The 26,455-nt window shown below is 44.0% G+C and overlaps 1 protein-coding gene across 4 annotated transcripts in view; it reads right to left on the bottom strand.

Annotated features, from left to right (window-relative positions):
* The window catches only part of RPRD1A (regulation of nuclear pre-mRNA domain containing 1A), a 50,416-nt gene extending 34,050 nt beyond the window's left edge, over positions 1-16,366 (bottom strand). For 3 of the 4 annotated variants that reach the window (XR_009247076.1, XM_058676993.1, XM_058676994.1), the window contains exons 1-2: positions 16,061-16,364; positions 296-425 (exon numbers count right to left, since the gene is read on the bottom strand). Coding sequence is in view for 3 of the 4 variants with exons in the window: in XM_058676993.1 (XP_058532976.1) it covers positions 296-425; positions 16,061-16,211 (281 nt within the window). In the remaining variant the exon portion in view is untranslated. Of the gene's footprint in view, positions 1-295; positions 426-16,060 lie in introns of all 4 variants that reach the window. The other variant, XM_004579546.4, reaches the window with a different exon arrangement.
* Between the last annotated feature and the right edge of the window lie 10,089 nt (positions 16,367-26,455).

Here is a 26,455-nt window from a genome sequence, read left to right as displayed (position 1 = left end):
TTTTATCGTTTTCTTTCCTTCTTCAAACTGAGGCTGGTTGTTTTCATTTCAAAAAGAAAAGCTGTAATTTAAACACCCTAAACACCAATCTCACTAATCATTCAAAAATCTTTTCCATCATGGACAAGATTTGACACATTTACAAATGTCACTTAAGGGAAGTTTTCTTCCCCACCCCCAAACAGAAGCTTCAAAGAAACATATTCCTCATTTTTCATTTCAATGTTTTTAGACAAATTTTATCAAAAAAGTGTATTATGCATTTAAAATAGGTTACTCAGAACAATTACTGTACCTTGAAACATGCTTAAAAGCCTCCACTATAACTGGTGCAAAATCTTTGGTAAACTCCGGACCCTTCCGTTTGCTGTTCTGAATGACATCATTGGCTAAGTAGAGAAAAGTAAGCTTCCTGTTTGGCTTGGCTGAAAAATAAGAAAATAATTTAAATGAACTTAAAAATTTTCTCAGTAACTTAATTAAAACTGTATGAGATCTAGAACAAATCAATCTCTTTGATTCTCTTTCCCAACGTATCAAGTCACAGCTGTTAAACTCACCAGAATGACTATTCTTTCTGAACATCAATTATGTGAGCGAAAAAAGAGAATGCAAGATAAGAGCAACAAAAGAGTTTTCTTCCATCCACTGGTTGGTTACTCAGCAGCTACACCAGCCAGAGCTGAGCCGACCTGAAGTCAGGAGTCGGGAGCTCCTTCTAGATCTCCCACATGGGTTTGGGGCCAAAGGACATTAGCCAACCTCTGCTGCTTTCCCAGGCTGTAAACAGGGAGTTGGATCAGAAGTGGAGCAACTGGGTCTCAAACCAACACCCATGTGGGATGCCAGTGCCAAAGGCAGGAGTTTATCGTACTACACCGCAGCAGTGGCACCATGAAATGAGTCTAGAAACTCCAGTTTTTATTATTACCTCTTTGGGAGACAGCCTACGGTACTTTTGACTAGACACTTAAACCAAAATTCCTTTTCCTAATAGTGATGACGTTTACAAACTTTCCTAGGTGCAATACGCTATCCTAAGGATTTTAAATATAGTATCTAATATAATACAAACAACTTAATGAATCTTTATTATTCCCATTTGGCAGGGGAGCAAACACCAAAAAGATTATTTGCCAACAATGAAACAGCCAGAAAGTGATTGGCAGGATATGAATGCAAAGGTTCAAATGCAAGCCACTGTAGCAACTGGAGTATGCATCCGGTCAAATGAGTGCAGATTTACATTTGGTAAGATTAAGAGAGAGACTAAGAGATTTCCCAACTAATTCACTCCCCAAAGGGCCACACTGGGCAGGGTTACCCAGGCTGAAGTCAGAAGCCTGGGATTCCCTCCATGTCTCTCACATGGCTACAAGGGCCCAAGGACTTGGGCTATCTTCCACTGCTTTCCCCGACACATTAGCAGGGAGCTAGCTCAAAAGTGGAAGAACACTTAAACCAGCACTCATAGGGGTTGTACTTTTGCAGTTATGGCTTACATAGGCTTTTACATACCTTGCTACTCGTCTTCTCAATACCTAATGCAGTATCTATATATACAAACAGAACATACTAAACAATTATCTGTAGAGTAAATTAAAGTATGGCATGAAATCTTATAATCAGTCCTTGGTTAAATTCATGCAGTCTACTTCGAGAACATAACTTACATTCATGTATCTATCTGCAGTTAAAACTTTTTTACTTGAGGTCAATAAATAGAAAGTAAATGAGCACCCATACATTGATTTACTCCCTAAATGATCAAACAAGCTACAGCGGGACCAGGCTGGAGCCAGAAGCTCAATCTGGGTCTTCCACGTGGGTGACAGGGACCCAACTGCCTAAAGTCATCACCTGCTACCTTCCAGAAGCTGAAAGGAGTAAAATACTGATAGAGCTGAAACAATGTAGGACTATTAGGATACTTCAGATTTTTGACAGACCAACCCCTCTTCTCACTTCAAGTTGCCCAGGAAGGATTTATACTGCCTCTTCTTGCTTCAAATCCTTCAGACTGTTAATTTATTCCACACCTCAGGCACAGAGATTCCTCCCTGAGCAATCTATACAGGCGAGGCAGTCCTGATTTGCTCCTGTGGTATTCCCTATTTTTCCAACAGTGAACTCACTCATCTAACCCTATTCTTACTTAACTTTGTATTTCCCAATAAAACTGCTGCAGTTGGAAGAAGCTGCTGGCTTTTGGCTTCGGATTGGCGCAGCTCTGGCTGCTGCTGCCACTTGGGGAGTGAATCAGCAGATGGAAGATCCTCCTCTCTGTATACCTTTCCAATAAAAAAATTAACAAATCTTTCAAAAATAAACTGTGTTGCACTGAAACTTGTGGTCTCGTCTACCATTCTATGGAATCAAGTCCAACAGAAAATACTTTGTTTAGTAACTGGTGAATAAATTTTTAAAAATACTTATTTATGGGGGCTCAGCAGCGTGGCCTAGTGGCTAAGGTCCTCGCCTTGATCCCATATGGCCGCTAGTTCTAATCCCGGCAGCTCCACTTCCTCTCTCTATCTCTCCTCCTCTCAGTATATCTGACTTTGTAATAAAAATAAAATAAATCTTTAAAAAAAAAAAATACTTATTTATTTGAAAGGCAGAGCCACAGAGGGGGGGAAGATACAGAGAGATCTTCTACTCACTGGTTCACTCCCCAAATAGCAACAATGACCATAGCTGGGCTGGTCCAAATCAAAGAGCCTGGGGCTTCTTCCAGGTACCCAAGGGCTGCTTTTCCAGGCATATTACATGGAGCCGGATTGGAAATGGAGGAGTCAGGACTCAAACCAGCACCCACATGGGATGCTGGAACTGCAGGTAGAGGTTTAACCTACTACTACATGGCACCAGCTCTAAAAGCAATATAATTTTTTATGTGCTGTCCCATGAGCTGGGTTAATAGAACAAGTAGGCATAGTATGGACAATTTTGAACACATAAATTGGACACTTGATGAAACATCTCTTCCTCAAGACACAAGCTATCACAATTCATTCAATGTAAAATAGCTTGAATGACCCTACAACAATTAAGAAAACTGAATTTGTAATGTTAAAGCTCCCCCAAAAGAGCAATCTCCAGGCTTCAGATGGTTTCCACCTGAAATTTTTCTCAAACGTTTACAGTCTCTAAAGGGCTCGGGGTTGGGAGTACCTTGTTCGGTAGCCAGTTCTGCCTCCTGGCGCTGGCTGGCTAACGCAGACCCTGGGAGGCAGCAATGACAATTCCAGTGACAGAGTCCTGCAATCTACACAGGAAAGGAGAAATGCCTTCCTGGTTTCCTTTCCCCCCAAGACACTTGCAGCCATTTGGGGAGTGAACCAGCAGCTGTGGAAGTACATGCTTGCTCTTTGCCCAAATGTCACTCTGAGCAAATAAACATTTATTCATTCGCCTCTTTCATAAAAAAGAAACTATATCAACTCACACTAATAAGGGGATGAGCACTTGGTATGCAAATTAAGATTGCATGGGGGACCCGGCATGGTAGCCTAGCAGCTAAGGTCTTTACTTCGCATGCACCAGGCCATATGGACAGTGGTACTAATTCTGGTGGCCCCGCTTCCCATCAAGCTCCCTGCTTGTGGCATAAAAAAGCAGTCGAGGACAGCCCCAAAGACTTGGGACCCTGCATCCTCGTGGCAGACCTAGAAGAGGCTCCAGGCACTTGGCTTTGGATTGGTGCAGCGCCAGCCAATGTGGCAGTTTGGGAGTGAGTCAATGGACAGAAGATCTTCCTCTCTGTCTCTCCTCCTCTCTGTATATCAGACTTTCAAATAAAATAAATCTTAACAAAGACTGCACGGAATGAATGCATCCAAAATCAGCCTAAATTCAAGCTGTGGCTCTAATTCTGATATAACCTCCTGAGAGATACCAGTCATAGTGCATCCCAAATGGATGACCCAGATTGAGTTCCAAGCTCCTGGCTTTTAGGCTGGCCCAGCCCGAACTGCTGCAAGCTTTTCAGGAATCAACAAATGGAAGATATCTCTGTGTGTCTACCTCTCTCTTTCTTTGCCTTTAAAATGAATTAAAAATAATTAAATTTCTTTAAATTCACTTGACTCTATAAAAAGCAACCCAAAGTGAAAAAAAAAAGTCAATTCAAAATGGACTGGGCCCAGTATGGTGGCATAGCCAGCTAACCCTCTATATGCAACACTGGCATCCCGTACGGGTACTGATTAGAGTCTCAGCTGCTCCACTTCCAACCTAGCTCCCTGCTAATGACATGGAAAAGCGCTGGAGGATGGTCTTGGTCCTTGTACCTGCTCAAAGAAGCCCCTGACTCCTGACTTCAGACTGCTCAAGCTCTGGCTGTTGCAGCCATTTGGGGAGTGAATCAGCAGATGGAAGATCTCTGTGTCTCCCTCTCTGACTTTCAAGTAAAACAGATCAAATCTTAATCTAAAAAAATCCTAACAAATGGATTTTTAAAAATGTAACTAAAAGCAAAAAAAAAAAAAAAAAACCTAAACAAACAAAAAAGCCACCTCTTTAGAAGAAAACATAGAGGAAATCTTCATGATATTGTGTTGCCAGACTCCTCCTCGGCTAAGCCATCTAAAACACAAGTCACTATAACAAAAGGATCAACTGGATTTCAAAACAGTTTAAAACATTACTATATCAAACAACATCAAACTAACTTTCAATATAACTTTCAAATAAAAATAAATACATCTAAAAAAATGTGGGCAAAGAGCTTGAACAGAAAAATCTCCAAAAACATATAGATAGCTAAAAAATACAATAAACAATACTCAAAAATCACTACACATTAGGTATATATAAATCAAAACCACAAGCAGATATTACTTCATACTAATCAGCAAGGCATTATCTGAAACAAAACCAAGGGAGATGTTTGGGCTGTAAGTTAACACTCCACTTGGGATGCCAAAAACTCCCCATGGAACTTCCCGAACTTGAGTCTCGGATCTGCTTCCCACTCCAATTCCCTGTTAATGCACACTCTGGGAGGCAGCAGGATCCCGTCCAAGTGATTGGATCCCTGCAATCAATGAGGGAAACCCGAATTAATGCTAGGCTCATGGCTTCAGCCTCCCTCAGCCCCAGGTGTTGAGTATTAGGGGAGTAAACCAGTAGATGAGATCTCTTTCAAATAAACAAAATGAAAAACAAAACAAACAAAAAACAAGTGTTATCAAAGATGCAGAGAAATGGGAATCCTGCTGCACCGCTAGCTGAAATGTAAAACACTGTAACAGAACAGAAATAATTTCAGTGCCCACATCTATAGGAGTAGTGTTCACAACTTAAAAATTGAAAGCAGCCCAGGTATCTTGCCACAGATGAATGGAAAAACAAAATGTGACATTTATACAATGACGTATGACTCAGCTTTTAAAAACAGAGAATTGCTGTCACATGCAACAACGTGAATGAACTCTGAGAACGTAATAAAGACAACAAATCGTATGATTCCACTACGTGCCAGAATAGTCAAATTTATCGAGACAAGGCTGGGTTTGGCTCACAACTTTCGATACCGCTTGTTGGGATGCCTTTATCTCATAGTGGAGTGCCTGATTCATGTCCTGGCTACTCATTTCTGATGCAGTGTTTTGCTAATATGCATCCTGGCAGACAGCCAATAATGGTTCAAATACTTGGATCCCTGCCACGTACCTACTACAGCCTGGCAGACCCAAGCTCCTGACTGGCCTGGCCAGCCTGGACCATAGTGGGTATTTGGGAAGTGAACCCCATCCATCTGTTCCTGTTGTTTCAAGTTTACAAATGGGCCAGTTCTTACTTTTGCAGGAAATAGAGGAATGAACCAGTAGATGGGGACTCATCCTATCTTTCTTGTCTCTACCTCATAAATACATTTGGAAGTGAAATAAAATATTTAAAAGATAATGGCTTGGGACAGGCGGCATGGCCTAGTGGCTAGAGTCCTTGCCTTGAAAGCCCCGGGATCCCATATGGGCGCCGGTTCTAATCCCGGCAGCCCTGCTTCCCATCTAGCTCCCTGCTTGTGGCCTGGGAAAGCAGTCGAGGACAGCCCAATGCATTGAGACCCTGCACCCGCGTGGGAGACCCAGAAGAGGTTCCTGGTTCCTGGCTTCGGATCGGCATAGCACTGGCCATTGTTCCGACTTGGGGAGTGAATCATCGGACAGAAGATCTTCCTCTCTGTACATCTGACTTTGTAATAAATAAATAAATAAATAAATAAATAAATCTTTAAAAAAAGGATAATGGCTTAAACTCATCAATTAAACATCACGGATTAGTAGACTGGATTAAAAAACAAAACCCAAATATTTGTTGCCTACAGGAGACACATCTCACCAACAAAAATCAGTGGAAACTATATCTCATGCATTTTGATTTTTTTATTAGTTTCATCTCTTCAAAACACTATCTTCTGAATAAATTCTTCAGTGACTCACAGATCACACAGTAGCATCATTGTATTCAAGAAAGTTTTTAATTTTCATTTTTTCAGCGACACATTAGTCATTAGTAGCATGTTTAGCTTTGCAGTGTCAATTTTTTTTTCTTCCTGTTGTTGATTTTGTATTGTGGCTTTTCATTTAAGGGGATGTATAACAATGGTGTAACAGAGACTGTCATATCCAGATGTGAGGATACAATGTAGTATGCATCTCTACTTCCAGACAAAGATGGACTCCCAATGAAACTGTTTACTATATCTTGACAATAGGATGCTGGACTCTCTGCCATTGTCCATGCCCACAATGATGGACACATGACTGTGTATGAAGAACTACAGTAATGATATAGTTACTCAGTGAGGGGGGAGGGAATTGGGGAGGGGACAAGGAAAATCCAAGGGCCTATTGAACTGTATCATAAAATGATAATAATAAAAAATAAAATTTTAAAACAAGTAATGGAAAAAAATTTAAAAATACATATTTTTTAAATTTGTGGACAGAAAGGAGAATGGTCAAAGCAGAAGGAAATGGAGAGTAAATGTTTTTAAAATTTGAAAATTCTGAAAATAAACAATGACAAATGCAAAGTAATGTGAATGCATTCAATGTCATCATACAGGACACTACAAAAATTGTTGAAATAAAATTGTTATGTCTTTTTTGCTACAATGGAAATATGCGCCCTCAAAAAAAGACCGATGTACTCAGAGACCAAGATTTAATAAAGCTAACTTTTTTTTTTTTTGGAGAGCTAGATTTACAGAGAGAAAAAGAAACAGAGAAAGATCTTCCAACCGCTGGCTCACTCCCCAAGTGGCCAGAGCTGAGCTTATCCAAAGCCTGGAGCCCCCTCCAGGTCTCCCACAGGGGCACAGGATCCCAAGGCTTCCAGCCGTCCTCCACTGCGCTCCCAGGCCACAAGCAGGGATTCCTATGGGAAATGGAACATCGGGACACAAATCAGTGCCCATATGGGACCCTGGTGCAAGCAAAGTGAGGATCCCAGCCACTACGCTACCGTGCCAGGCCCAAAGCTAAGCATTTATACTGGTTCAATGTCCTGGCTGCTCAACTGCCCAACTAGCTTCCTGCTTAGGGCCTGAGAAAGCAGCAGAGGATGGCCTATGGGATCTTAGGATCAGCTTTATGGAGTAAGCCAGTAGATGGAAGATCTCTCTCCCTCTAAGGAACAGTACCAAGCAAAATAAATTAATATTTTTTTAAAAGCAGTATAAAGTAGACAGAATGTCATCTACAGCAATTTATTATAAATGTATTGAGTTATTCTGAAAGTTCATTTGAGGCCAGCATGTGGTACACCAGGTTAAGCCATATTTATGTTGCCAACATCCCATATCAGAATGACATATTCCCTCCCTATCTATCCCACAATCTGTATCAAGTCCTGACTGCTCTACTTCCAATCATGTTCTCTGTTAATGTTCCATGGAATACTAGGCTAACCCTCCACAGCATAAAATCAGCATCCCGTATGGGTGCTAAATCACATCCCAGCTATTCCACCTCTGAGCCAGCTCCCTATTTATGGCCTGGGAGGCCAGTAGAGGATGGCTGGCTCAGGTCCTTAGGTTCCTGCATCCATGTGGGAGACCCACAGAAGGTTTGAGGCTCCAGGCTCCAGGATCAGCTCAGCTCCAGTTGCTACGAACCAACAGATTAATCAAACAATCCCACCCCATAAATCTGCCTTTCCAATAAAAATAAATAACCTCTTTTAAAAGATTTATTTATCATCTCTTATTGGAAAGGCCGATACACAGAGAGAAGAGACAGAAAGATATTCTGTCCACTGGTTCACTCCCCAAGCAGCCGCAACAGCCAGAGCTGCACCAATCCAAAACCACGAGCTGAAAGTTTGCTATGGATCTCCCACGTGGGTGCAGGATTCCAAGGCTTTGGGCCATCCTCGACTGCTTTCCCAGGCCACAAGCAGGGTGATGGATGGGAAGTGCAGCAGCCAAGATACCAACTGGCACCCATATGGGATCTTGGTATGAGCAAGGTGAGGACTGTGAAGTGGAGCAGCCAAGTTACCAACTGGCACCCATACGGGATCTTGGTACGAGCAAGGTGAGGACTGTAGCCACTAGGCCACCACACCAGACCCAAAAACAAATCTTAAAAAAATAATAATATATCACATTAAGGATCCAGTATTGCAACACAGCTTTTAAGCTGCTCTTGTGACATCCCATATCAGAATGCTATTTGGAGGCCCAACTACTCCACTTTTGATCCAGGTTCTTGCTACGGCACCTAGGAAGGCAGCAGAAAATGGTCCAAGTACTCGGTCCTCTGTCAGTGATGTGGAGATCAGGACAGTGTTCCTGGCTCCCAGCTTTGACCTGGCCCAGACTTGCCTACTTAGAGTCATCTGGAGGAGAGCAAACGAACAAATGGAACATCTCTCCTGCACTGTTCCTCCAGCTCTCTCTTTGGTTCTGCCTTTCAAATACATAAATCTAACACATGTTTAAGAATAGCTTTAAAGCAAAAGAATGGGGCCCATGCGGTAGCCTAATGGCTAAAGTCCTCACCTTGCAGCCTTGCAACTATCGGGATTCCATATGCATGCCGGTTCTAGTCCCGGCTGCTCCACTTCCCATCCAGCTCCCTGCTTGTGGCCTGGGTAATGCAGTGCAGGCTGGCCCAAAGCCTTGGGGCCCTGCACTAACATAGGAGACCCAGAAGAGGCTCCTGGCTCCTGGTTTCACATCAGCTCAGCTCTGGCCATTACAACCACTTGGAAAGTGAACCAGCAGATAGAAGATCCTTCTCTCCGTCTTTCCTGCTCTCTGTAAATCTGACTTTCCAATAAAAATAAACAAATCTTTACAAAAAAAAAAAAAAAAAAGGGGGGGGGGAACCTAGAATGCAAAGGGATTTAAAGAATTGACAGGGCCCAACAGGGTGGCCTACCGGCTAAAGTCCTCGCCTTGAACGCATGGGGATCCCATATGGGCGCCGGTTTTAATCCCGGCAGCAGCCCCACTTCCCATCCAGCTCCCTGCTTGTGGCCTGGGAAAGCAGTTGAGGACGGCCCAAAGCCTTGGAATCCTGCACTCACGTGGGAGACCTGGAGGAAGTTCCTGGCTCCTGGCTTTGGTTCGGCATAGCATCTGACGTTGTGGTCACTTGGGGAGTAAATCATCAGATGGAAGAGCTTCCTCACTGTCTCTCCTCCTCTCTGTATATCTGACTTTGTAATAAAAAATAAATAAATCTTAAAAAAAATTTAACACTTTCAAACAAAAAATTAACTTTCTAAAAAAAAAAAAAAAGAACTGACATAAAAGCCATTCGCAATGGAGAACTTTATTTGGACACTGAATCAAGTAAGAGGCTTTAAAAAAAATAAAGAGGTAATGAAGAATTACCCCTGGGTTGCAGCAGGTAATCCTCAGAGGAAAGCAAACACAGAATCCCTCCACATGCCCCAAGGCACCAGAGACAAAAGGCAGAGGAGGGGATATCTACCCTTAGTCCTGACAGGAGCATTGGGACACCAACAAAAGAACCAATTCACTGATAGCATTTCAACAAACTTTTTTTAGGGTATCAGCCTATTAATCAATAATTCCAACCTGCTGTAATGTTACAAAACTCATTTTTTATTACAGATCTTATTTAAAAATGTGAAAGATCTATGAAAATGGAAACAAAGTTACATAGCTGGAATATAATCACATAGTAAATGTATGTTCAAATTCATAAAAATCAAAGCTTGGCAACATCAAAATTTAACTATAGGAACTTCAGACAAGTCTTTTTTTTAATTATGTATTTTTATTTACTTTTTTTTTTTGGAAAGGCAGATTTTACAAAGGAAGAAGGAAACAGAAAGAACGGTCTTCCACCTGCTGGTTCACTCCCCAGACAGCTGTAACAGCTGCAGCTGAGCTGATCGGAAGCCAACAGCAGCTTCTTGGAGGTCTCCCATGGAGGAAACCCAAGGACTAGAGCCATCCTCCACTGCTCTCCCAGGCCATTAGCAGGGAGCTGGATCAGAAATGGAGCACGGACTCTATCCCATGCCCATATGGGATGCTGGTGCTGCAGCTGAGGATCAGACAAAGCAATGTCTACCAATTCATTCTAACTTCAAAAGAAAAAGAAGCATGTACAAGAAAACATGAGGTCCTGAATTTGTCAATCCAGAACAGAACTTCCTTATTTTAAAGATGGTGTTGGTGGTTTTTTAAAGCAAATGTTCTTTAACCGTTCTATTTTTTTCCTAAACAAAATAAATCAGGACAGCTAAGAATACTTATTTTAACTTTTCATATACTTCTAGCCTTTTTCATGAATTCAAATTCAACAAATACAAGTATATAAGAACTGTCATTAAAGGTATAACAATAGAGCTGTGCAAGCACAAAATTCAAAGCAGAGCCCACCATGTACTTGATAATCAATATATAATCCCCAACTATAATACAATGATCATTGGTTCCTGGGTTCTGAGCGGTTCCCATTACCATTGTACCACAGGAGACAGGATCCTGAAGTTGATGAACACTGGACACAACAGCCAGGACTGCCCAAGCACACCCTCTCCACCAGTGTGCAGCAGTCAGTCGCAGCAGCTCCATTAAACCCCACTCCTGCACCTTCCATCAACTTTCCACTTTCCAAAAACAGCATCATTGCCACCCTCCTTTTAAAAGCCTCTTAGACTCCTCTCAGGCACTTACCTTTTTTCAAATTATGAAGCAATCCAGAACCCAGCTAACTTTTAAAAATTATTTTTAAAACATACATTTCATAATACTAGAATAAATTTTATCCCATTTTTTCTCTCCCCATGGTAACCACTATCTTGGAATATGGTGTTAAGCATTACTGTGCGTGGTTTTTTTGAAGATTTTTTTTTCTTTTTCCATTTTTTAATTTTATTTTTTACAATCTTTACATAGTTAATTAGAATAAAAAAGGTTCAAGGGCTACAGGAAAGTGGGCAAGACTATTATTTCCATATTGTTTCCTTCATGTATCTGAGGTAAAGGGGGATATTAAGGGACAAGCCCCACCCAGTCTCCCACCCACCCCAAGTCCCAGATGTGAGGCATTCTCCGAGGGTCCTGCTGAAGTGGTTTTGATAGTCCATCAGCCATGAATCGCTGCCAATCTTGCCACTCCTAGCACAATGAGGTCGTTGAAAATTCCACTGATTGACATAGTTCATCCCAGAATCTCCACCTGGCCAGCTCTTCACTGCCAACATATGGCTGAGGTGGTTGACTGACCCATTCTGTCCTCCGTCTTTTCATGGTTAGGGTTCTGAGTCCAGCAGTTCGATTGGGGAGATCCCCAAAGAAACTGTCTGAGGTATTCCCAGACCAGGTTCTTGTATGCACTAGCAAGTACAGGGCCCGGTACAGTCCACTGCCCCAATCAGCTGGTGGCTGCAATTGCTGGGTCGGTTCTGCCTCCAGCCCTGTCCTCCACTGGAACCAATGGGCATTGCAGTCCAGTCTGTTTCTGCCCAGCACACACTTGGCCCCCACATAAGCCAGTGGGAGCTGCAGCCTAGTCCAGTCTGTCCCACATCCCATTCAGCTCTCATACATGTCAATGGGCATTGAAGCCTAGTTTCATCTAACCAGCTCCACCATTCAGCCCACACAGATGTTGATGGGTGCCTTTCTGTCTAGCCACCCCAGCCCCAGTCCTGGTTTTCGTGCCCTCCAGTGGGAGTGGTAACCGAAGACGGAGGAACCCACTATTTCCCTACTAGGCCACTCCCACTCCTGGATTATGCACTCTCCAGATGGGTCTGCTTGACAGAATTAGCCCCCAGTGCCAGCTTCTGCCAGCTGTTTCTGGGGCCAGGACCAACCAACCCTCACCCACTCTAACTTTTGTTTGTTTGTTGTATATCTGACTTTTTATTGCAAAGTCAGATATACAGAGAGGAGGAGAGACAGAGAGGAAGATATTCCATCCACTGATTCACTCCCCAAGTGACTACAAGGGCTGGGGCTGCGCCAATCTGAAGCCTGAAGCAGGGAGCCAGGAGCAGGTACAGGGTTTCAAGGCTTTGGGCCGTCCTTGACTGCCTCCCCAGGCCACAAGCAGGGAGCTGGATGGGAAGTGGGGCCGCTGCCCATATGGCATCCTGGCGAGTTCAAGATGAAGACTTCAGCAGCTAGGCTACTGTACCAGGCCCTACTGTGCATGTTTTAACTGTTACCTTTATGTATCCTAACAACAACAGTATTACTCTGAATGTTTTCAAATTATATGAAATAGCATACCGGTCTTCACCTTGCTTATTTTGTTTTCTATTTTATTTTAATTCAGTCATGTTGTTTCATGCAGCTCTGGGACCATTTACAAAAACTGTTAAGACAGTTTTATATGAATTTCATAACTTAGGCCCATTCTATAACTAATGGAGTGTAAGCTACTTTCCATTCTGTTACTACAAGGCTGCCAACATGACACTCCTTTCTAGGGTATACTCACATTTCTACAAGAGAACTGCAGCATATGAGGACACAAACTTGCAACTTCAGTATCCACTGTCAAGTCCATCTCTACAAAGGACACACTTTTCCACATTCCCACCAAGCAGCATCAGAATGTTATTTCTCTTCATCCACAACAGTTCTTCACACCTTTTTCTTTTGCCAAAATAATGAACAATGGTACCACTCCAGTTTATTTTCCTTTTGAGTTGCAAGATTAAGCATCGCTTACTGGCCTTTCAAGCTTCCACCTGTGAAAATCCTAGAACCATCATTGCCATTTTCTGATCATTTGTGTGATCATCCTCAAGAGTCCCAGGGTGTCAACTCTTCAGAGCTCTCTCCTGCTTCTCAATGCTTTTTGCAACAATAAGGATAAAGCCAACGCTGATCTGAAGTCCAGTGGAGTGTAGAACCAAAGCCAACTCCTGACTTCTCAAGGTTCTTTCTGTGATTGTTTGATTTATTTTATTTGAAAGACAGAGATACAGTAAGAAAGGGGAGGCAGAAGGAGGAAGAAATAGTCCATCTTTCACTCACTCCAACTGCCACAACCACAGCGGAGGCCAAGCAGGATAGCAGGACATCAGCTGTAGGAGGACATTGTGACCCTAGAAGGTCAGTGAGCAAAGGATTACAGTTGATTGGACAATATTTGTATGATAAACAACTTAATGGATGTCTTATGTGTGACTGATTGGATATCCTTTGCATGAGAACAACTGAATGGCTACCATTTGTATACCTGATGAGATATCATTTGTACAACAGATGAGTGGGAAGTAATATACAAGGCAAAAGGACTTCCAAACTAAGGCATAGAAACAGTTCATGGTTCTGTTGATGAACTAAGTATCTCTATCCTAATCCTGTATGATCCTCAGCATATAAAGTCTGTTGCCCCTAATAAATTTTGGCTATTGATCATCAGTCAGTAGTCCATGCGTGTTATTATCGGCTCCGTGCACCAAGTCCACCGCTGCAGGACAGCGACAATCAACCTCAATATCAGAATCTGCCATGGTGGCAGGGTCCAAGGATTCGCGCCAACCTCCACTGCTTAGCTGGGCACATTAACAGGGTGCCAGGTTGGAAGTGGAGCAGCCAGGTGCAAACCTAAGCTCCCTCTACCCTCTAGGCCAAAACGCCACCCACCCCCATCCTCCCCTTTGGGTATTTACACTAGTGCTGTCCACTCACAGATGAACATACTGTGAAAGCCGTTTCACAGGAGCCAGTGCAATGGTTCAACTGGCTAACCCTCTATCTCTAAGCGTTAGCATCACATATGGGCCCCAGTTCATCTCCCAACTGCTCCACTTCCCATCCAGCTCCCTGCTTGTACCTGGGAAAGCAGTAGAGGATGGTCCAGGTCCTTGGGACCCTGCACCCATGTGGTAGACCTGAAAGAGGCTCCTGGCTCCTGGATTCAGATTGTTTCGGCTTTGGCTACTGTGGCCATTTGGGAAGTGAACCAGCAGATGGGGGACCTTTCTCTCTGTGAATCTGCCTTTCCAATAAAAATAAATAGATCTGGGGCCCGGCGGCGTGGCCTAGCGGCTTAAGTCCTCGCCTTGAACTCCCTGGGATCCCATATGGGCGCCGGTTCCAATCCCGGTAGCTCCACTTCCCATCCAGCTCCCTGCTTGTGGCCTGGGAAAGCAGCTGAGGACGGCCCAATGCATTGGGACACTGCACCTGTGTGGGAGACCTGGAAGAGGTTCCTGGTCCCGGCATCGGATTGGCGCGCATCAGCCAGTTGCGGCTCACTTGGGCAGTGAATCATCGGACGGAAGATCTTCCTCTCTGTCTCTCCTCCTCTGTGTATATCTGGCTGTAATAAAATGAATAAGTCTTTAAAAAAAAAAAATAGATCTTTTTCTTTTAAAGATTTATTTTTGGGCTCGGCAGCGTGGCCTAGTGGCTAAGGTCCTCGTCTTGATCCCATATGGCTGCTGGTTCTAATCCCGGCAGCTCCACTTCCTTTCTATCTCTCCTCCTCTCAGTACATCTGACTTTGTAATAAAAATAAAAAATAAATCTTTAAAAAAAAAAGAAAAAGATTTATTTTATTTTTATTGCAAAGTCAGATACACAGAAAGGAAAGACAGAGAGGAAGATCTTTCATCCGACAAATAAATCTTAAAAAAAAGAAAAATTAAGCCACTTGGCCTTACATACACATAAAGTGAAAACCACTACTGTAAATCAGTTTCTTCTGACATTTCCTTAGCCATAAGCAAATAACACAATACCTACAATGTGTCCTCACTCCATGCAGTCAGCAACATCATATTTTGGCTCTCATACCAACATCAACACACAGCTCCCACTTGGGTCAGCAGGCAAGCATCTTCTCTGCATAATAAGGACTACAATTCTAGATACTTAAGAAAAATCTGAATCAATAATAAAGAGTGCTCACTCTATCCAACGAATCATGGATCAAACTCAGACTAAGCAAATGTATTATGTTCAGACTATCAAAATCCAAGCCACATAAATAAAGTTGCTCTAGGTATTTCAGAGACACAAATCTGCTAAAAATAAAAAAAAAAGTTTGCTTTGTTTATAGAATCACTCTGAACTGTTTTTGCAAAATAAACACTGCAACAAAGGCATCAAACCTAACGCCTTTCAGGGGAGACGTCTGCCACGAAACTTTGCCCAATCCAGAGTGCCCAAAATCTGGGCCCCTGTTCACCATATCATGCACCTTCTATTTTAGACACCCCAGTTCTACAGCCGATTCCTCCGTCAATTCCGTAAGGCTGGCCGATACTGTTACAGGCGCGATCAAAGTCCCAAGCACCTACCTTCTCCCTACTTCCCTACCTCTCCTTCGCCTATTCTCCATGGTAACCCATGGAATGAAACCAAGAACCTACCTGCCTTTCTGGCCTTAACTGGGCACAGTCTCAAGTCCCGGCCATACACTATTTGTTTTCAATCAACCTTCCGTGATGTTGACCCCTCCCGTTCTCCTTCCACACCTGCTCGGCGCCGCTCCTCCCCAGCCCGCGGACCACCGCGCGCGGGCCCCGACCCAGGGCTCCGCACGCCGGGGGTGCAGGGCAGCCTGCCGGGGGTCCCGGGGAGTCCCGGCCCACTGACCTTTGCGTAGCTCCCGCTCCCACACGGTGACGATGGGCCGCGAGTGCTTACGGTGGTGGATAAGCCACAGGGACAGGGTCTGCACGCTCTGCTGCGAGTTGCTCAACTCCGACAGCTTCTTCTCCAGCGCCGCCTCAGAGAAGGCGGACATCCCTCCGACACCACGTTCACGCCGGCCCGCGCCGTGGGGCAGGAGGGGAGGAGAGTTTCGCCGCCCTTGTCGCGGCCTCGCCCCCTCACCCCACCCTTCCCCACGCCCTCACCGCCGCCTCCGACTCCTCCGGCCCGGCCACAAACCAGCAAGATGGCGTCAGGCCGGCAGTGACGTCAGGCGCAAAGCTCCGCCCCGCCCGCGGCCGGCCCGGGAGGAGGCGCCTCCGAGGGACGGAAGGGCCGAGGCCGCAGCAAGCGCGTGTGCTCGGGGTCAGGCCTGAAGCAGGAGGATGGGGCTGGCTGGGCCTCGAGCCCACCTGGTGGTAATCTCTTTTATTTATTTCTTAGGATAGGCTGTGGGATTCCCCCCTTCCCCTTTCCTCCACCCCCCTCCACTGATGGCCCTTACATTGTTGCAATGTTGCAGGGTGCGAGCGAGATCACACCAGACATGTCTAAGGTTTATAAAGGAGTCTTTATTAATCAAGCTTGAAGTCAGCAGAGCACAGTAGCAACTTACAAGTCCATACAGCAATCCACCCAATTCTAATCCAATCAATCATAATCCTGAAAGGAACAAATGGTCATTATCCTTAAGTCCATCCATTAAGCTGAAAACCTATGTCCCAGCTTCCCCAACAATATAAGTTATCCTAAGAGACATGCAACAAATAACCTGGACACACTTACAACGCTGCAGACATTCACCTTTTCCTGGTTCTCTGCCCACATTCTACTACTCCTTGGCTTCACCCCTCCTGAAACTCCAGATAGTACACAAACCAGAAACGGCATCACTATACCCATTGCCTCTTCTAAGCAGTACACAGGGACCCTGCTCAGGGGATTACCTGTCCTGGGTCAGCCAAGAGTCGAGGTGCTAGCATAATGGAAGCACCTGGCCAGAAAGAAAAGATCCCCTGCTTCACGGGCCTTTTAAAGGTGCTTGTGAGGGGAGTGGTTACATAACAACCCAATACCGTCCCCTCTCAGTTGATAGGTGAGTCACAGGTGGGCAGGAGCGAATACCTAAGTATTGTGTGCCAAGGAGTTGATTAGTGCTGGTTAGGATGGACAGGAACAGGAACAGGGCTGGTAGCTAAAAATACCTAGACTAATTGGACTTCCAGTATCCTGGCTCATTTAGGATGTGGGGGAAGTGGTTGAGGATGCAATTACTATTCCATTGCTGTTAGAATCCACCTTTAGGACAGAGGTTGGGGGACCCAGCCACATTTCATTTGTCCACTTGTCAATGGGTGCTGGCTATCACAGGCTGCACCCCATAATAGCAATAGTGTAGTTCAACAGTCACCAAGTCCATCGTTCAGGCTGTTTAATTGTAGCCTCACATTGTAGGTATAGACAATGGTAGAAAGACCATCACCCTACTGCCAAGATCTGTTTAACAGTTTCTTTGGGAGTAGAGATGAATACTGCACTGTCTCTTCACTTCCTGGTATGCTAGTCTCCGTTATACAGTTCCTCTATATGAGGATAGGTACATACATGTTTCTGTAAGTAACTAAGTCAGTCCCTACAGAGGTGTATGCATTGGCGTACGTTGGCTAACCTCTTTAGAAATCTATGTAATCAGTTACATTAAAAAAACATGCACCATCCCTACAGTCTCACTAATTAGCATCAGTGCTGCAGAAAAACCAGCGCCTTTGCCCAAGGAGCTCGGTTGCAGCCGACCACAAATGAAGCCAGGACCCAGGAGCTTCTTCCAGGTCTCCGATGTGGATACAGGGGCCCAGGAACTTGGGCCATCCTTCAGTGCTTTCCAAAGCACATTAACATGGAGCCAGATTGGAAGTAGAGCATCTGGGACTTAAATGGTTGCCATGGTGGCATGGTGGCAAGTGACACCTTTACCTTCTGTATCACGATGCCAGTCTCTAAACCAGCAAGTCTTAGGTGCTACCTGTCTTGACTTGGATAATTCATCAAGGAAATAAAAAGATGAATGTAGGAGGACATTGTGACCCTAGAAGGTCAGTGAGCAAAGGATTACAGTTGATTGGACAATATTTGTATGATAAAACACTGAATGGGTGTGACTGATTGGATATCCTTTGCATGAGAACTGAATGACCACCTTTTGTGTACCTGATGAGATATCATTTGTATAAGAACAGTTGAGTGGAAAGTAATATACAAGACAAAAGGACTTCCAAACAAAGGCATAGAAACAGTTGATGGTTTTGTTGATGAACTAAGTATCTCTATCCTAATCCTGTATGGCCCTCAGTGTATAAAGTTTGATGCCACTAATAAACTACAGCTTTTGACCATCAGTCAGGGTCCACGTGTGTTATTATCAGCTCCGTGCACCAATCCATTGCTACGGGACAGCGACAGATGAACATGCATTCTAAATAGTAATATAAGAAATGTCCAAATGGGTCTGGCGCAATGGCCTAGCAGCTGAATTCTGCCTTGCATGCACTAGGATCCCATATGGGCACCTGTTCTCATCCCAGATGTTCCACTACCCTTCCAGCTCCCTGCTTGTGGCCTAGGAAGGTAGTCAAGGATGGCCCTCCTCAGGGGAGACCCTGAGGAGGCTCCTGCGTCCTAGCTTGGGATTGGCTCAGCTCTGGCTGTTGTACCACTTATGGGGTGTACCAGGGGATGCAGGATCTTTCTGTCTCTCCTTTTCTCTGTATATCTGTCTTTCAATGAAAATTGATAAACCTTTTTAAAATTTCCAGGCACATAAATGAGGGAGGCACCTTCAAAAGGTAAAAATTAAAAGGCCCTCTGGAATCAAAAGGAAAGCTCAAGACCCTCAAAACAAAGAAGTGCATGCTGGCCTAACTGGTAACTCTGTACCCATGCACTACCTTAGAGCAAGCCTATAGCTTTAAAGTAGCCAGTCAAAATGCATGTAACCCTATAAGGGAGACAAAGAAACCAGGATCATACAGGAGCCGAGTTTCTACTCTGTTCACGGGCACAGATTTTTGGGTATGAATCCACTGGGCCTTCTGACAGCACAAGTAAATAAATCCTGCTTCTTGCTAAAGCCTTAGTGTCATGTTTTGAGTATCTCACAGTATATGAAACCACAGGAATGACTAAACCGTCTTTGAGGAGAACTGTTCAAGAACTTTGCACCCGTGGGAACAGTGTGGTAGCCTAGTGGCTAAAGATCTCACCTTGCATGTGTGGGGATCCTGTATGGGCACAGGTTCATGTCCTGGCTACTCCACTTCCCTTCCAGCTCCCTCTCTGCAGCCTGGGAAGGCAGTTGATGACAGCCCAAAGCTTTGGGACCCTGCACCTGTGTGAGAGACCCAGAGGAGGCTCTTGGCTCCTAGCTTGGGATCGGCTCAGCTCCAGCCATTGCAGCCACTTGGAGAGTAGGCAGCAGATAGAGAGGATCTTTCTCTGTCTCTCCCTCTCTCTCTGTAAATCTGACTTTCCAATAAAATCTAAAATAAATCTTTAAGAAAAAAAAAAAGAACATGGCACCAAGTAGGTAATAAAAATGCTTGATTTATTTGCTTGTAAGGACTGTCTCTTCTCATTAGTTGTGGCTTGAGGTTTGGAGAAAGCTCAAGAGATGAAGTGATCTTTCTCTTCCTCTCCAAAAATTCTTTTTTTTTTTAAAGATTCATTTTTATTACAAAATCAGATATACAGAGAGGAGGAGAGACAGAGAGGAAGATCTTCCATCCGATGTTTCACTCCCCAAGTGAGCCGCAACGGGACGGTGCTGCGCCGATCCGATGCCGGGAACCAGGAACCTCTTCCAGGTCTCCCACATGGGTGCAGGGTCCCAAAGCATTGGGCCGTCCTCGACTGCTTTCCCAGGCCACAAGCAGGGAGCTGGATGGGAAGTGGAGCTGCCGGGATTAGAACCGGAGCCTATATGGGATCCTGGGGCTTTCAAGGCAAGGACTTTAGCCGCTAGGCCACGCCGCCGTGCCCTTGTCTGCCTATTCTTACTGTAATGACGGCTCCATGAGCACAAAGATTTGGGTCTGTACAGGACAGTATCTGGTCGTAGTCAGGGCTCCATAAGGGTTTGTTGACTAAATAGTCTCATAGCTCTATGTACATTCATTAGTTTGGCAGCAATTCTCTAAGATGAGTAGAGTCTGTTCTAACCAGGTCCTGGACTATCAGGATGCTTTTCTTTTGTTCAGAGCCTGGTCTTTTATGGTGCAGCTCAGCCAGTAGAGCCTGTTTGGCAGCTTTTGCACGGAGCTGCTTCAGCCTCCTCATCCAGGGCTCTGCACTAACACCGCCCCCCCCCCCAAACCGGCCATGAACTCCAGCATCAGACAGCTCCTCCCAGTTGAGGTGTCTCACATCTCTAAAGGCATTTAAAATGGATGGATATAAAAAAATACTGAAGAGGGCCCGGTGCAATAGCCTAATGGCTAGATATTCACCTTGTATGCCCGAGATCCCATATGAGTGTCGGTTTGTATCCCAGTTGCTCCATTTCCCTCCCTGTGGCCTGGGAAAGCAGTAGAGGATGGCCCAAAGCCTTGGGACCCTGCACCCATGTGGGAAAGACCCAGAGTGAGCTCCTGGCTCCTGGCTTTGGATCAGCTCAGTTCTAGCTGTTGTGGCCACTTAGGAAGTGACCCAGCAGACAGAAGATCTTTCTGCTTTTCTCTGTATATCTGCCTTTTCGATAAAAATAAATAAATACTTAAACAAACACGCAAACAAACAACCAAAAAGAAATAATTTACCTTGATTTGGATATTTTGATCCATAGTGGCATTTGAACTTTTCTTCATAAAAACCATTTGTAAAGACTGGCATCTTGGCCCAACTATAGCTAATCCTCAGCCTGCAATTGCCAATATCCAGTATGTCCTGGATGCTCTACTTCCCATCAAGCTCCCTGTTTATGGCCTGAGAAAGCAGCCGAGGATGGCCTAAAGTCTTGAGACCCTGCACCCATGTGGGAGACCTAAAGAAAGATCCTGGCTGCTAGCTTCGGATCGGCACAGCTCTGAAAGTTGCAGCTATCTGAGGAGTGAACCAGCAGATGGAAGATCTGCTCTCTGTCTCTCCTCTCTGTGAATCTGCATTTCCAATAAAAATAAACAAATCCAAGAATATTTATACCAGCTCTGTTAAATGAACTGTGTTCTTAATTTGACACTAAAACAATTAATGGTCGAATACAAGTGGCATCATGTATACATTACAATAACCCTTAGCTTCTAGAAGCCGCAGTGTCATTAACATTCCACCAGGAGGCAGAGCAGTCTATTATGCTGAGCCCACTGCTGGTTCTTTTTTTTTTTTTTTTTATTAATTATTTTGCATTATGTGACAGTTTCATAGGCTCTGGAAATCCCCCCACCCCTCCCCTTCCCCTCCCCCCTGGTGGATTCCTCCACCTTGATGCCGCTGATGGTTCTTAAACACATTCTGCACATGGCGCTTACATGAAACAAACCAAAACAAAAAACATTACTCAGGGCCTGGCGGCGTGGCCTAGCAGCTAAGGTCCTCACCTTGAATGCGCCAGGATCCCAAATGGGCACTGGTTCTAATCTGGTGGCCCTGCTTCCCATCAAGCTCCCTGCTTGTGGCCTGGGAAAGCAGTCAAGGACTACTCACAGCCTTGGGTTCCTGTACCTGCGAGGAAGACCTGGAGAAAGTTTCTGGCTTCTGGCTTCAGATCGGCACAGCACTGGCCATTGCGGTCACTTGGGGAGTGAACCATTGGACGGAAAATCTTCCTCTCTGTCTCTCCTCCTCTCTGTATATCTGACTTTCCAATAAAAATAAATAAATCTTAACAAACAAACAAACAAAAAACGCTACTCAGCGTTTTCTGACACACTCTAAGGCTTGGATGAATGAACGTTTACAGCAATATGTTGAGTGAAATATTGCCAGTTACAAAAGAACAAATGTTTCTTGTTTCGCTTATAGGACTTACCTAGCATAGTCAAAGCCATAGGTATAAAGTAGAAAGGTGATTGACAGGGGCTGGAGAATGAAGGGGAGAGTTATTGTTTACTGTGAGCAGAGTTTTAGTATCAGAAGACGAAAACCTTCTGGATACAAATGCACAGTAGTTAATGTGGCTGAATGCCACTGAAATTTACACTTTGAAAACGGTTAACACGGTATCATTATTGTATATTTCACCAGAATACAAACTGAAACAAATCCCTGCAATTCAAGATTGCAGGATTCAAGGACTAATCAAGATTGCAGGATTATAGGACTATTCAAGAAATTTATTAATAGTAAAACCATCCATGTTACCATGTAACTTCCCCCAATCCCTATAACTACAAACCTGTACCCGTGTGTAAATAACTTGCTATTACAGTTGTAGAATTACATCAACACTCATTGTGCAGCCACTTTATACTACACTGTCCTCAGCACTAACTCTGGAAAATCATTGATCTATTTTCCTAATCATATTATCTTTCATAGAATATCATCTAAGTAGAAGCAGCTAAGATGCAACCTTTTATAACTTATTTATATAAAGCAAACAAATGTCACATATTTTGCAAGACAGATATATCAGAGCATAGTGATGTTTCCCACCATATCTCCCCTCCTGTCCCCATTCCCCACCCACCTACCTCCTTCTATGCCTTTTTTCCAAATTATTTTTACCATTGCATACTTTTATTTCACTTCACAACGACAGGCTTCAGTAAAGATTGGTAAGTTACATGAAGATTGCAACACAAAGCAAGTAGGAAAATACCCTGCTATTTCTTAAGAGTGTAGGTAAAGGTGTGAATGATAATCAATACTCCAAATGTTATTCTCACTCATGTAGTTTGCAGTTTTTTCTTTTTTACTTTGTGTTATTAGTTACTGCAGATCAGGGAAAACATGATATTTGTGCTTTGGGGACCACTTTTTTTGGTTAGCTAAATGCCTTTCATAGTCCTAGAAGTAGTTGCCTTTATCCATAGATCATCTTTTAATTCTATTTCTTTGAAACACAGAGTTACAGCGTGCAAGAGACACAGATAGAGAGATCTTCTATCTGCTGGTTTGTTCACCATATGGCCACAACTGCAGGGCCAGACTGAAACCAGGAACCAAGAAATTATTCTGAGTCTCCCATGTGGGTGCAGGGGCCCTGGGACTTGCGTCATCTTCCACACTTTCCCAGGTACATTGCCAACAGGGATCTGAATCAAAAGTAGAGTGCCAGAAAATTTGAATTGGTGTCCGTGATATAGTGCCAGCATTGTTTTCATTCACTAGTTGAAGGTCATGTGCGTAGCTTCTAGTTTGAGCAGTTCTGAATAGCATGACCGTACAGGTTTTCTGTAAACATAAATTAGAATTGCTCTAGGGTAAATAAACAGCAGAAGGAATGTTGAATCATAATGTAGGTGAATTTTTACCTTTGTAAGAAATTACCAAGTTGTCTACCATTGTGGCTTTTTTTTTGCATACTCGTCAAGTTCTGTTTCTTCATATCCACTGATAATCAATTTTTCATTGTGTTTTACTTGACTTTAATGCTTATTTTCATTTTACTTCAAAGTCATTGAGGGAGAGGGAGAAAGAGAGAGGGAGAGTCGTCTATTTGCTGGTTGACTCTTCAGATGCTTGCATTAGTCAGGGCTCAGCCAGGCTGAAGCCAGGAGTCAGGAAATCGATCAGGCTCTCCTACACTGGTGACAGGAATCCAAGTACTTAAGCCATCATTTGCTGTTTCCCAGGGTAAGCCCTGGGACTGGAACTAGGCACTCTGACAAGAGATACAGACGTCCCAACAGCAAGTTTGCTGCTATGCTAACTACCTACTCCAAGGAGTTTTCATTTCGGCCTTTCTATTGAGTTGTGTTATTTCATCATGGCTGTATTTTGGATTGCCTTCCTGATGAATGATGTTGAATATTTTCCTGTGCCTTCAAAGCTTTGACCCATTCTAAAAAACGAAGCTATTTGCTTTCTCAATACTATGTTGTAAAAATTCTTTGTAAGATCTAGATATAGGTTCTTTGTCAGACAGGTGATTTGCAGCTGTTCTCCAAGCCTGTAGAAGATTTTTGTTCTCATGAAACTTTCCCATTTTGATCAAGTCCAAACTTTCCCATTTTGATCTTTTATGGGCTGTGCTTTTGGTTTATGTTTTGCCTACCTCCAGCTCATCAAGATTTTCTCCCAAAAGCTTTTGGCTTTTTATTTGTATCGATGATCCACATTACAGTTTTTTTTTGTACAAATTCTGAAGTTTAGGTTGACTTTCATATTTTTTCTACAGTGATCAATAGTTTTATCACTATTGAAAACTACTGATATTCCACTGAATTGCTTTTTTTAAAATTTTCCTTTATGACTTTTTAAAGGATTTTATTTTTACTGAAAATGCAGATTTACAGAGAGAAGGAGAGACAGAGAGAAAGACATTGTGTTCACTGGTTCATTCCCCAATTGGCTGCAACTGCTGGAGCTGAACTGATCCAAAGCCAGGAGCCAGGAGCTTCTTCTGGGTCTTTCATGTGGGTGCAGGATCCTAAGGCTTTGGGTCGTCCTCGACTGCTTTAGCAGGCCACAAGCAGGGAGCTGGAAGGGAGGTGGGGCAGCTGGAATGCCAACCAGCGATGATGTGGGATCCCGGTGCATGCAAGGTAAAGGCTTTAGCCGCTACGCTACTGTGTCAGTCCAAAGGAAAATAAATCTTAAATACAAAATAGTTGTTTATGTTTGTGTAAATATATTTCTAGACTCTGCTCTATTGATCTACAAATTTATTCCTTGGAGATTACCACAGAATTACGATTATGTCAGGTTTATTGTGTATTCAGATAGTACGATTCTATCAATTTTATTCTTCAGAATAGTTTTGGTTATTCCAATTCATTTGCACTCACACATGCCAATGGGTGCTGCCACCTTGTCCAGCCTGGTCTGCCACCAGCCCTGGCTCTGAGCTCAGCAGCAGGAGCTGCAGCACAGCAGAGGGGTGCCCACAGTTCCCTACCAGCCTGGCTTCCAGCCCTGGATCTTGTACTTGCCAGGGAGTACTACAGTCTAGCCTGACATGAATTTTTAAAATATGTATATATATATATACATATATATATTTCAGTTTTTGATGACTTTTACATAGTTTATTAGGGTGCAAAAGGTAAAGGGTTACAGGAAAGTGAGACCACTATGCCCGCATTCTCTTTTTTTTTTTTCCCTTCCTGTATCTTGGGGATGAGGGGAGGTAACGGGAGAAGTCGCACCCAACCTTATACCTTGGGATGGAGGACAGCCACCCAGTAGCATTCCAGGGTCCTCGCTGTGGGGCATGCTCTAAAGGGTCCTGCGCAAGAGGTTTTGATAGCTCAAAAATTCTGAATGACTGCTGATTTTGCCACTCCAAGCACAATGAAATCTCTCAAGAATCCACTGGTTGACATAGTCCACCTTAGAGTCTCCGTTTGCCCAGATATTCACTGCCAACACTTGGCTGGGGTAGTTATCAATTTGTTCTGTCCTCCATCCTCTGTTGTAGTACCAGGTGTTCTCTGCAGACTTCAATGTACTGCCATATCCTCCATGTGCACCTGAATATGCTGTCCATTGCTGCATCTGAACCATGAGACCCAGCTTTGACACATGCACTCTACGATCAGACCATGGAACCTGCAATTCTCTCCATGATTTGGGTTCTGAGTCCAATGATTCAGTTGGGTGGATCCCCATAGAAACTTCATCTGAGGTGATCCCAGACCCGATTCTTTCATGTGCTTGCCAATACAGGGTCCGGCACAGTCCATCACCCCAATTGGCTTATGCACATGGAATTACTGGGTCAGTTCTGTCTCTAGCCCTATCTTTTACACAAACCAACGGGTGTAGCCCATCCTAATCCTGCCCACCACCTACTCAGCTCTCAAGCTAACCAGTGGGAGCCATAGCCTAGTTGGAGTGACCCACAATAGCCCCTACCAGGCCCACAAGTCCTCTACAGAATTTATCTCCAGATGCAGTTCTTTCATGTTCTGGTGGATGCTGTGACCCAGCCTGAGGTGGCCTATCCCCTGCTCTGACACTCACAAATAGGTACTGTGGCTTAGCCCAGCTTCCATGGTACCTGCACACATGGGAGACCTGGCTGGGCTAAACAGCATTGTCTGCTGCCCACTGGCACGCTGAAAAACTGGGGCCAAGTGACTTGGCCTGATCCAGACATGCTTTCCAGTTGCCCCCCTCTAAAGCACTATTTCAGCTCCCTTGCCTACCTGTAAGTTTAGTGGCCTGGTCTGTGGAAGATCC

Source organism: Ochotona princeps, chromosome 18 (assembly GCF_030435755.1).
Source record: "Ochotona princeps isolate mOchPri1 chromosome 18, mOchPri1.hap1, whole genome shotgun sequence".
NCBI lineage: Eukaryota > Metazoa > Chordata > Mammalia > Lagomorpha > Ochotonidae > Ochotona > Ochotona princeps.
The sequence above is the reverse complement of the archived record's forward strand: the minus strand, read 5'-3'. Positions and strand labels throughout refer to the sequence as shown.